The 12,378-nt window shown below is 37.1% G+C and overlaps 1 protein-coding gene across 1 annotated transcript; it reads right to left on the minus strand.

Annotated features, from left to right (window-relative positions):
• Positions 1-3,282: 3,282 nt before the first annotated feature.
• Positions 3,283-12,235, minus strand: LOC135137006 (radial spoke head 10 homolog B-like). Its single transcript, XM_064066535.1, has 7 exons — positions 11,859-12,235; positions 11,657-11,818; positions 11,422-11,590; positions 4,936-5,105; positions 4,019-4,895; positions 3,749-3,973; positions 3,283-3,704 (listed from the first exon to the last, which is right to left on the minus strand). Exons 1-7 carry the CDS (start codon positions 12,222-12,224, stop codon positions 3,322-3,324), a joined length of 2,352 nt encoding a protein of 783 aa, XP_063922605.1. The 5' UTR covers positions 12,225-12,235; the 3' UTR covers positions 3,283-3,321.
• Between the last annotated feature and the right edge of the window lie 143 nt (positions 12,236-12,378).

Here is a 12,378-nt window from a genome sequence, read left to right on the forward strand (position 1 = left end):
CGAAAAATTGAAAAATCGAAAAATAAAACAAAATTGGACAATCGAAAATTTAAAAATTCCGAAAATTGAAAAATTGAAATATATAAGAACTGAAAACTCAAAAAATCGAAAAAAATAATAATTTAAAAATTGAAAATTTAAAATTGAGAAATCGAAAAACTGAAAAATCACAAAATTGAACGAAATATCCAAAAATTAGGAAATTAAAAAATTGAGAAACAGAAAAGTCCAAAAAGCAGAGTCGAAAAATCGCAAACCTAAAAAATCGAAAAATCGAAAACCTGAATAATCGAAAAATTAAAGAACTGAAGAACTGAAAAATCGAAACTTTAGGAAGTGGAGAAATGGTAATATAAAAAAATAGATTAATTGAGAAATCCGAAAACTAAAAATTCAGAAACGTCAAAATTTGAAAAATAAAAAACATTGAAGAACTGAAAAATCGAAAAATCTAAAATTTAAAACATTGAAAAGTTAAAATATCCTAAAACTGAAAATGGAGAAATCCAAACATCAAAAAATTAAAAAAATAAAAATTCGAAAATCTAAAATTTAAAAACGAAAAACTGAAAAATCAACGAATCGAAAAGTCGAAGATTTAAAAAATTGGAAAATTGAAAAATCGGATAAATCAAAAATCGAAACATTGAAAAATCGAGAAACCGAAAAGCAAAAAATCGAAAAACCAACAAATCGAAAAATCAAAAGACAAAAAAAACGAGGAGTCGAAAAATCAAAAAATTGAGAAACCGAAATAGGCCAAAATCGAAAAATCGAAAACATAAATATGGAAAAATTGATAAAGCGAGAGTTTGAATAATCAAAACATCGAAACATCCGAATCTCAATAAATTGAGATCTCAAAAAATTTAAAAATTCGGAAATTTGAAGAATTAAAATATGGAAAAGTTGAAAAATTGAGAAATTGAAGTATAAAACAATCGAAAAATTGAAAAATCTAAAGTATAATAAACAAAAAACTGAAAATCCAAAAATAAAAAAAAGTCGAAAAATCAAAGAATCGAAGTATTGAAAAATATCAAGACTGAAAGAAATATCCAAAAAATTGAGAAATCGAAAAACCAATAAAGCGAAGTCGAAAAGTCGAAGAATTGAACAACTGAAAAATCGAAACTTTGAGAAGTGGGAAAATCAACAATAGATTAATTGAGAAATCAGAAAACTGAAAATTTAACGCAAAAATTTGAAAAATTGAAAAATTTAAATACTGAAGAACTGAAAAGTCGAGAAATCGAAAAATCTAAAATTTAAAACATTGAATAATTAAAATATCGCAAAATTGAAGAATCGAGAAATCCAATTCAATTTGAAAAATTGATAAATCAGGACATTGAAAAATTGGAAAATCCAGAAATTGAAAAGCTCAAAAGAAAAAAATCGAAAAACCGAGAAATTCAAAAATCGAAACATCGAAAAATTCAAAAACTGAGACTTCGAAAAATCGGAGGATCGAGAAATTAAGTCGGAAGCCGAAAAGGAAAGTTAAAAATTGAAAAATTGAGAAATTGAACAATCAAAACAACGAAACATCTGAATTCCATAAATTGAGAAATTAAAAAATTGAATAATCGAAAAATTTTAGAAAAGAAAAACTGGAAAATCGAAAATTAAAATTCAAAAAATCGAAAAATTGAAATATAGAAGAATTGAAAATTCGAGATATCGAAAAACCTAGAATTTTAAAAAATGAAATATTAAAACATCGAAACTTTCAACGATTGAGAAATCGAAGCATTAAATAGTCGCAGAATTGAAAAATCTAAAGTTTACAGTAAATTGAAGATCTAAAAAGTAAAAAATCGAGAAATCAAAAAAAATCCATCAATTCAAAAATCGAAAAGTCGAAAAATTGAAATATTTAAAAACCGTAAAATTGAAGAGGACAAAAATTGAGAAATTGTGTCATTGAAACACCGAAAGATTGAGAAATCGAAAAATAAAAAAATCGAGAAACAGAAAATTTGAAGAATGGAAGAATCGGAAAAGCCCAAAATTGAAATATTGAAAAATTGAGACATTTAAAGTTGAAAAATCGACAAATCGACAAGCCAAAAAATAAATAAATTCATAGAAACCTATATGGGATTTTTTCATGCCTTAGAAAATTAAAAAGTAAAAAATACAATAACAAAAATTTTAAAATTCGGTTTACGAAAAATTAGTTGACCTGTGCAAAGAAGAAAATTTTGGAAACGCTGACAAATATCGGGATATAACACCCGAGAGGGGCCCAATACACCCAATAAAATCGAATAGACAAATAAAGCCTCAAACATGATTATTTTTATACTAAAATTCTGAAGTTTATACACTGCACATTTTATTTATTTATTTATTTATTTATTTTATCTTGTTTTCGAACTATAATAAACATTTCAAACAATGTCTGTAACTTATTTTAATGTAAATTATATTCATGTGGTTAACAAAATCAGATGTAATATTAGTGTGATTTTGACCTTATTCTAGATTTTATTACAGCAGAACGGCGTATCCTTTTTAAATTTTAGAAGTTACGGAAACTTGTTCAAGAAACAATTAGTTATCTCGTATTTTTGGAACAAAATCTACCAAAACGTCGGATAACAGCAATTGTTTTTCATAGAAACAAACAGTCTTCAAAGCAGCCTTTAACAACTCGATATTACAAACATGCCTCTTAAGTTCTTAATGCGGTTTTTTTCTGTGTTGTAATTATTTGTAATGTTAACACCGAAAGTTTATGTTGTTCTGTTATTTACTTTGAATATATATTTTCATTTTGTGTTAATATTTTTGTAACACCACGAATCTAAATTTTACTTAAAATCTTGTTTTACTTTAATCTTGTAAAACTAAACAATTATACCAGTTTAAAAACCCTTGGAAAGTTTCTGTCAGTCTTCAGATATAGTCAAATAAAAATATGCGTCAAATTGATTTAAATTCAATTCTTTCTTATCACGTTACAACGCGTTGCTTCATATTTTTTATGTCAAGTATATTTTCATATTTTGTACATATATGTTTATACACATTACTGTTTACGGAACAATGTTAATTATGGATTTATGGATAACTCCTCGTATAAGAGCAGAGTGAAGGGTGTTTGCCTTTGCTAATGTTTGATGGCGCCATCTGATGTAGAGTAAAATAAACCTAATACGTTGGCTCACTGTAGTGAAAATGCGCGTTGGCGAAAAATTTGTATTAGGTTGTCCAGCTATAATATACTTAAACAATGATAAAACATAAGGTAAAACATAACTTTTATTACCACGTTACAACTCAAAACTAGATTGAACCAAAAAACTAGAAACTTCACGCTTTCTTTTTCTTCTTCTTTGTCTTTTCCTTGTCTTCCTTTTTCCCTTTCTTCGCAACCTTCTTGTCCGACTCGACGGTCTTCGCGCTCCTGCTTTTCGAAGGCGCCACCGACACCACCGACACAATTGGTGGCAACTGTTCCATCAAAATCCTCTGCTCCTTCTTCATCTCCAGTTCCAAAACCATGAAGATACAAATCAGAAGAGTTTCATAAAACTCGAGGAACGTCAACGGGTAGTCAATATTGACGACGAGACCCTCGTCCATGATCAGCGGACACGCCTGTGCCAAACCCCGTAAAATATTCCTTGGCCCCAGGTGGCGGAAGTCGAAGAGGTTCGTCCAGTTGCGCCGGAACTCCTCGTCCAGGTGCCCACCTCCAAAGCCTTCAGTAACACGTAACCCGCGAAAACCTACTTACGATTTTCGAACAAGACGTCTTGGTCGAGGGGCACTAGGTTGGTCCCAAACGGCGGAGTCGTCTTTTGGAAAAAGAGCTCCAGGTGACAGAGCAGCGGAGTTTCGCCCTTCTTCGTACACGACGCCCGCAGGAAAGTGCGTGCGGAATGCGGCTCTCCGACCTTTTGGTACAGAGCGTAGACGGCTTTGATGGGCGCCAGATCCAAGTAGTTGAGGAAGAGGCCACCTCAAAAGATTATGGTTACTTGTAGTCGGATGAACCTGTACTTACTCTGGTGGTTTACTCCAAGTTTCGTGAAAATGACTTCGTCGAAGAACTTTTTGATGACGGAAGCGCAGACCCCTTGGACGGAGCTGTCTTCAATTTCTTCGATTTCGTCGAGGGAGTAGGTGGTGAGCGCGACTCCGATTAGAGACATGAGGAACTGCCAGAAGTAAATGGGTTCGAAGGGGTCGTGGACGGACTCCAGACAGCTGTCGGGGTTATCGGTGAGGATTCGGTCGGTTTCTGCTAACGAGATCCCGCGCTTCCAGATATCTCTGTCTTTGTAGAACTGCCACAGGAACAAGCGGATCAAAACCGGTTCGAAGGTTAGTTGTGTCTTGGCAGCCAAGCTGGCGTACTCTTTGTACAGCTCCTTGAGCTGCACCAGGTTCCTGATGAGGGTGTATCGGACGCACCGCTCCTCGAACGTCTTCAACGCCTTGAACTTGTCCACGTTGATGCTACCCACTGCTTCCAGGACTTGGTCCACGTAGAACCCGACGTTCACGTACTGCGGGGCGGTGAAAATCGGGATTTCTAGACTTTTCAACAAGCGGGTGCTCCTGATGGACCACGCGGAGACTTCCTTCATGATGTGCATGGGTTTGTCGTATTGGAACAACGCTGGGTGCTCCAGGACTTTCCCGTTGCCACAGATCAAGTACCCGGAACCGTGCTTGAAGTCTTGGTCCCACTCTCCCACGAGTTTCATTCCAGTGTCGTCGCCGAAAGTCATGGTGCCTTCACCGGAGCGCTTCCCACGCTCCCAGAAGCCTCTGTAGATGTTCTGGATGGGGAAGGCGAAGGTGTCGTTGTAGAAAGCGCGCCAGATGTACTCGCCGTGGCCGTGCATCGCGCCGGCTTTCCACTCGCCCTTGTAATACTAGAAACAGGAATGGGAGACGAGAGGGACTCAGGCTTACGTCGTTGTTGTCCCAGATCATTATTCCGTTGCCTTCGTAGAAGCCTTGGTGCCAGAAGCCGCGGTATTTGGAGCCGTCTTTGTAGCAGCGCAAGCCGAAACCCTCCTTTAAGTCGTTCTCCCAGCCGCCCTCGTACCAGTCTTCGGGCTCGTAGAGCAACCAACCCTGGCCTGATAAAATTCTCGTACATTTTTTTCTAGTGTGAATTTATTTTCACGAAAAATTTTAAAGGTTTAGAATTAAAAAAAACTATTTGAAATACACTTGATGGAATGGAAAATGTTTACAGAACATTTCAACACTCTATAACTGGTAGCACTTTGAGCACTTTTTTATATCTAATCGTCTATTTTTAGTTCTGGGGAAACTGAACGATAAAAAAAAATTGGTCGAGTGTAACACTTGCTAAGATAAGACTGATTGTGGCAAATTACATACCCCTAGTAGGCGGAGCTAGTATTTGTTAAAATAAGACTGTTTTGGTAAATGACTGAATAATATTAAGGTAATCACTAGAATGAAGAGGGGGTGGGTGGGCGGGGTTATTACTTGCTTATAAAAGATTCCCTTGGAAAAAGTTAAGTTTAGCCCCGCCCACAAAAAAAATGTTATAGCAAATAAGTAGTAAGTATAACAAAAAATAGAATTAACGTTTTTTTTAACAGCCTACGTTCTATAGTTCCCATTCTCACTTTACACAAGAACATATGACCACCACGCCCACCCACCCCGCCCTCATTTCAGTGATTCATTTTGTCAAGTCCGAATGAAGCGTGGATCTCAACTGAAGAGAGATAAAATCGTTAGAATGAGAACATGTGTGGGCGGGCCTAATATCTGCTAAGATAGGATTGATTTTGGTAAATGACGTACCCTTTAAGAAAGTAGAGGGCGGGTGGGCGGTTCTAAAACATGCTAAGATAAGACTGAACAATATTAAGAGTAGTCACTGGGACGAAGAAGGGGTGCTCCACCTCCTTTCTCTATTTCACTGACTTATTTTATTTAGTGTAAAATGTAAATTGAAAAACAACAGTATCATATTCTCAAAATTTTCTGGGAAAATGGAGTGAATCATTCCTGATTTAATCAATACAATAAATTGACTTATTCATTTTTTTTGGGCCGCCTGTATAAGCAAAACTAAAAGATATGAACGCAATAATGATAAATCACAACAAGTTAAACTCATCACATTTTGCACATTTTGGGTAGAATTTATTCGGCAATGTAGGTAAGCCAAGAAAAATGTTGCCTTTTCGGTGGGAATCGAATCACACGTTTACCGCTTGCCAGACGGATGCCCTTACCACTAGACTACGGAGGAGCTTATTTCTCTCTACTTACCAACGTGTATTCAGTAAAATAAATTGACTGATTTGTTTATTTTTTTGAGTCACCCTGCATAAGCAAATCTAAAAATTGGTCAAAAGTTGTTTCAACAAAAATTCCCTCGCTCCTGAAGTAGAATGAAAGATAAAATTAAACACGTTGTCTCGTTATTATTCAAATTTGCAATTTAACACCTTTTAAATTTAACAAGTTTTTACAAGATTGATAGAGACACAAACAGTCTTACCTTAGCAAGTACTAGCCGCCCTCTATTTTCTCAGAGGATATGTCGGCTAGTACTAACTAAAATAAGAGTTATATTAGCAGATGACATATTCTCTGAGAAAATAGGGGGTGGGTGGGTGGGGTTGGTACTTGCTAAGATAAGAGTTATGTTGGCAGATGACATATTCTCTGAGAAAATATGGGGTGGATGGGTGGGGCTAGTACTTGCTAAGATAAGAGTTATGTTGGCAGATGACATATTCTTTGAGAAAATACGGGGCGGGTGCGCGGGGCTGGTACTTGCTAAAATAAGAGTCATGTTGGCAGATGACATATTCTCTGAGAAAATATGGGGTGGGTGGGTGGGGCTAGTACTTACTAAGATAAGAGTTATGTTGGCAGATGACATATTCTCTGAGAAAATATGGGGTGGATGGGTGGGGCTAGTACTTACTAAGATAAGAGTTATGTTGGCAGATGACATATTCTTTGAGAAAATACGGGGCGGGTGCGCGGGGCTAGTTCTTGCTAAGATAAGACTTATTTTGGCAGATGACATATTCTCTGAGAAAATATGGAGTGGGTGGGTGGGGCTAGTACTTGCTAAGATAAGAGTTATGTTGGCAGATGACATATTCTCTGAGAAAATAGAAGGTGGGTGGGTGGGGCTGGTACTTGCTAAGATAAGAGTTATGTTGGCAGATGACATATTCTCTGAGAAAATATGGGGTGGGTGGGTGGGGCTTAGTACTTACTAAGATAAGAGTTATGTTGGCAGATGACATATTCTCTGAGAAAATATGGGGTGGGTGGGTGGGGCTAGTACTTACTAAGATAAGAGTTATGTTGGCAGATGACATATTCTCTGAGAAAATATGGGGTGGGTGGGTGGGGCTAGTACTTACTAAGATAAGAGTTATGTTGGCAGATGACATATTCTCTAAAAAAATAGAAGGTCGGTGGGTGGGGCTGGTACTTGCTAAGATAAGAGTTATGTTGGCAGATGACATATTCTCTGAGAAAATATGGGGTGGGTGGGTGGGGCTAGTAGTTACTAAGATAAGAGTTATGTTGGCAGATGACATATTCTTTGAGAAAATAGGGGGCGGGTGGGCGGGGCTAGTTCTTGCTAAGATAAAACTTATTTTGGCAGATGACATATCCTCTGAGAAAATAGAGGGCAAATCTAAAAAATATGAATGCAGTGATAAATCACAAGTAAAAACTCATCATATTTTGCACATTTTTTTGGGTAGAATTTATTCGGCAAAATTTTGAGATGACGTCACCAATTTCTTGGGAGGAATAAACATATATTTGGTTACATGCTCACAATAACCTCAAAACGTCTGCAAGATTTCAAGGTATTTATTCATTTTTGCAATTCTTGATTTATTCAATATAATATATTGACTCAGTCATTAATTTTTTTGAGACACCCCGTATAAGCAAATCTAAAAAATATTAAGGTTTCACGTTCAGTAAAAAAAAGGCTGGTTAGGACCCCCGAGAAGATTTCAAATTAAAAAAAAAACATTTGGGTCCCCCGAGAAGGTTTTACATTAAAAAATAACAGTTGGGACACCCGAGGTTTCACATTAAAAAAAAGACATTTGGCGCCCCGGAGAAGGTTTGACATTTTTAAAAAAGACAGATGGGACCCCTAAGAAGATTTAATACTCTTAAAAAAAAGACACTTGGAGTCCTCGAGAAGGTTTCGCCTTCTTTAAAAAAGGACAATTGCGACCCCCGAGAAGGTTTCACATATTCTTTAAAAAATACATTGGGGCCCTGAGAAGGTTTTACATTTTTAAAAAAGGCAGCTGGAACACTCGACAAGGTTTCACATTCTTAAAAAAATTGGTCGAAAGATGTTTCAACTAAACTTCCCTAGCTTGTGAAACAGAATGAAACATTAAAAATAAACACCCAATCAGATTTAGAAATTTAACTCGTTATTATGGAAATTTGCAATTTAATACCTTTTAAATTCAACAAGTTTTTACAAGATTATAATAGAGGCAAAATCAGTCTTATCTTAGCAAGGACTAGCCCCGCACACCGACCCCCTATTTTCTCAGAGGATATGTCATCTGCCAAAATAAGTATTATCTTAACAAGTACTAGCCCCGCCCACCCGCCCCATATTTTCTCAGAGGATGTCATCTGCCAAACTAAGTCTCATCTTAGCAAGGACTAGCCCCGCCCACCCGCCCCATATTTTCTCAAAGGATGTCATCTGCCAAAATAAGTCTTATCTTAGCAAGGACTAGCCCCGCCCACCCGCCCTCTATTTTCTTAAAAGGTATGTCATTTGGCAAAATGCTAGTATTTTCTAAGATAAGACAGATTTTGGCAAACGCCGTACCCTTTAAGAAAATAAAGGGCGGGTGGGCGGGGATAGTCCTTGCTAAGATAAGACTTATTTTGGCAGATGACATATCCCTGAGAAAATAGGGGGTGGGTGGGTGGGGCTAGTACTTACTAAGATAAGACTTATTTTCGCAGATGCCATATCCTCTGAGAAAATAGAGGGCAAATCTAAAAAATATGAATGCAGTGATAAATCACAAGTAAAAACTCATCATATTTTGCACATTTTGGGTAGAATTTATTCGGCAAAATTTTGCGATGACGTCATCAATTTTTTTGGGGGTGAATAAACAGATATATTTGGTTACATGCTTACAATAACTTTAAAACGTCTGTAAGATTTCAAAGTATTCAGTTTTGCAATTCTTGATTTAATCAATATAATATATTGACTCAGTCATTAATTTTTTTGAGACACCCCGTATAAGCCAATCTAAAAAATATTAAGGTTTCAGTAAAAAAAGACAGTTGGGACCCCCGAGAAGGTTTCAGATTAAAAATAACATTTGGGGCCCCCGAGAAGGTTTTACATTAAAAAAAAAAACTGTTAGGACACCCGAGGAGGTTTCACATTAAAAAAAGATATTTGGCCCCCCGGAGAAGGTTTGACATTTTTAAAAAAGACAGATGGGACCCCTGAGAAGGTTTAATACTCTTAAAAAAAGACACTTGGAGTCCTCGTGAAGGTTTCGCCTTCTTTAAAAAAGGACAATTGGGACCCCCGAAAAGGTTTTACATATTCTTAAAAAAATACATTGGGGCCCTGAGAAGGTTTTACATTTTTAAAAAAGACAGTTGGGACCCTCGAGAAGGTTTGACATTCTTAAAAACATTGGTCGAAAGATGTTTCAACAAAACTTCCCTCGCTTGTGAAGTAGAATGAAACAGAAAAAATAAACACAAATCAGATTTAGGAATTTAACTCGTTATTATGGAAATTTGCAATTTAATACCTTTTAAATTCAACAAGTTTTTACCAGGTTATAATCGAGGCAAAATCAGTCTTATCTTAGAAACTACTAGCCCCACCCATCCGCTCTCTATTTTCTCAGAGGGTATGTTATTTGATAAAACAAGTCTTATCTTAGAAAGTACTAGCCCTGCCCACCCGGCCCCTATTTTCTCAGAATATATGTCATCTGCCAAAATAAGTCTTATCTTAACAAGTACTAGCTCCGCCCACCCGCCCCATATTTTCTCAGAGGTTGTCAACTGCCAAACTAAATCTTATCTTAACAAGGACTAGCCCCGCCCACCCGCTCCCGATTTTCTCAAAGGATATGTCATCTGCCAGAATAAGTCTTATCTTAACAAGTACTAGCCCCGCCCACCCACCCTTTAGTTTTTTTAGAGGGTATGCCATGTGCCAAAATCAGTCTTATCTTATCAAATACTACATTTTGGCTAGAATTTATTCGGCAAAATTTTGAGATGACGTCATCAAAACTTAGGGGGAATAAACAGATATATTTGATTACATGTTTACAATAACTTTAAAACATCTGCAAGATTTGAAAGTATGTATTCAGTTTTGCAATTCTTGATTTAATCAATATGATATATTGACTCCGTGATAATTTTTTTGTGTTACGCTGTATAAGCAAATTTAAAAAATATAAACGCAATTATAAATTACAAGTATGGACTGATCACATTTTAGATAGGATTTACTCAGCAAAATTTTGAGATGACGTCATCAATTTTTTAGGGGGATTGAACAAACACATTTTGATCAAAAATTTACCATGCCTAAGAGAACCTTAAAACATATCCAAGATTTCAAAGCATTCGATTTTGTATAGTTCCTGATTAATTCAATAAAATAAATTCTCGCATTCATAATTTTTTTTGAGTCACCCTGTATAAGCAAATCCAAAAATATGAATGGAATGATAAATCACAAGCACAGACTCATCATATTTTGTACATTTTAGATCGGATTTATTCGGCAAAATTTTGAGCTGACGTCATCAATTTTTTGGAGGGTATAAGTAAATGTATTTTGATTAAAACTTCGAACGTTAGGGATCATGAAAGGTCGAGAAAACATAAAAGTAGAGAGTTGACTGACGGACTCGATTACAATACTTCCTTCGCTTACGCTCGGGAAATAAAAACTATTTGAAATACACTTTTGATGGAATGGAAAATGTTTATAGAAGTATTTCAACACTCTATAATTGTGAGCGCTTTGAGCACTTTTTTATATCTAATCGTCTATTTTTAATTCAGGGGAAACCGAACGATAAAAATAAAAATAAAGTAAGGATGCTTTCTATGAATTTTGTAAATGTTTTGCTTGTAGTAGAACTTTGAAAGTTTTTACTCAAATTGTTTTTAGTAATGGCGATGGCGGGAATAATAATAATAATAATAATGATAAATTAACAAACGTCTCGGTTTTTACACGTTAACAATTATTTTAAAACGTAAAATTCTAAAGAGTTGTCCAACGTGTTGGCGAAATGCGGCAAATTTGTGTTAACACTGGGTGTGACGAGTTAGATATTTAAAAAGTAAATTATAACGAAAATAATAAAACGGTAGAACACCCACCATGTTTTTTCCCATTCTTCCACTCCCCACTATAAAACGTCGGCGTCGAAACAATATTCAAAAACCCTTTTCCATGAAAAAGTCCGTGAAAAAACTCCCCTTCGTAACGACTAAGATCCGGAAGAGACATCCATCCCTTACCAGTTGGAAAACCATCCTTAAAATCACCCTTGAAGAAAATCGTCTAATTATTTATACTTTCCTTAACCACCACCAGGAAGCAAAAACCCACTACCTCATAAGCACTGCCATCACTCCACGTAAACTTCCCTTTCCCATTCATAATCCGCTTGTAAATCCTCCCTTCGTAGACGTTCCCGTTGAAGAAAAAAATCTTCACTTGCCGCGCCTCGTCCATCTCGATGTCCTTCAGCGACGAGCTATCTGTGGACGTCCTCTGAAAGAAAATAGAAAAGAGCGTCGCCGTCGATAAATACGGATTCGCTGTCGATCGGCCCTTCCTCCGCGATCGGCGGCATCGCCCTCTTCATCCCGCTCGAGGAGCGCTTCGTCAGCGTGACCTTCGACCCCGACGCCGACTTCACCTCCATCGCCACCAGGTCCTGCGGCCGCAGGTCCTTGTAGTCCTTCACCACGTCGCTCGTGGTGTCCGCCGCGTACGGCTCCGGCACCGGCTCCACCACGACCATGTCCTTGATCATGTACTGCACGATCTGGTTGAAGAAGTTGGTGATGACGTCCTCCATGCAGGTGATCTGCGGGAAGCGGCTGTCGACGACGCTCTCGTCGCTCCTGCTCCGGGAGAGCGAGGGCTTGGGCATGCCGCTCGATCTGGCTGACATCTTGACAGGAAACCCTAGTGACTAACCGAATCATGAAGTAAGCGTTGCACCAGATTAACAACGCCTAGGAATGCGCTGTATTAATAAAACCGAATTTTGGCAAGGTGTCAAGGCGGCCGGCTAATATTAGAATGGCTAGCCGCGATGAGATCGC

This window comes from Zophobas morio, unplaced genomic scaffold, assembly GCF_036711695.1.
Source record: "Zophobas morio isolate AGI-343-1 ecotype UQ-CSIRO unplaced genomic scaffold, CSIRO_AGI_Zmor_V1 ptg000028l, whole genome shotgun sequence".
Classification (NCBI taxonomy): domain Eukaryota; kingdom Metazoa; phylum Arthropoda; class Insecta; order Coleoptera; family Tenebrionidae; genus Zophobas; species Zophobas morio.

What these genes read in the sequence shown, in the direction of transcription:
- LOC135137006 (XM_064066535.1), bottom strand. Translation starts at nt 12,224, where the DNA reads ATGTCAGCCAGATCGAGCGGCATGCCCAAGCCCTCGCTCTCCCGGAGC. An exon ending in GAAGAATGGGAAAAAACATG is followed by an intron (nt 5,106 to 11,421) that starts GTGGGTGTTCTA and finishes GAATTTTATCAG; the next exon opens with GCCAGGGTTGGTTGCTCTAC. An exon ending in AGACGTCTTGTTCGAAAATC is followed by an intron (nt 3,705 to 3,748) that starts GTAAGTAGGTTT and finishes AAGGCTTTGGAG; the next exon opens with GTGGGCACCTGGACGAGGAG.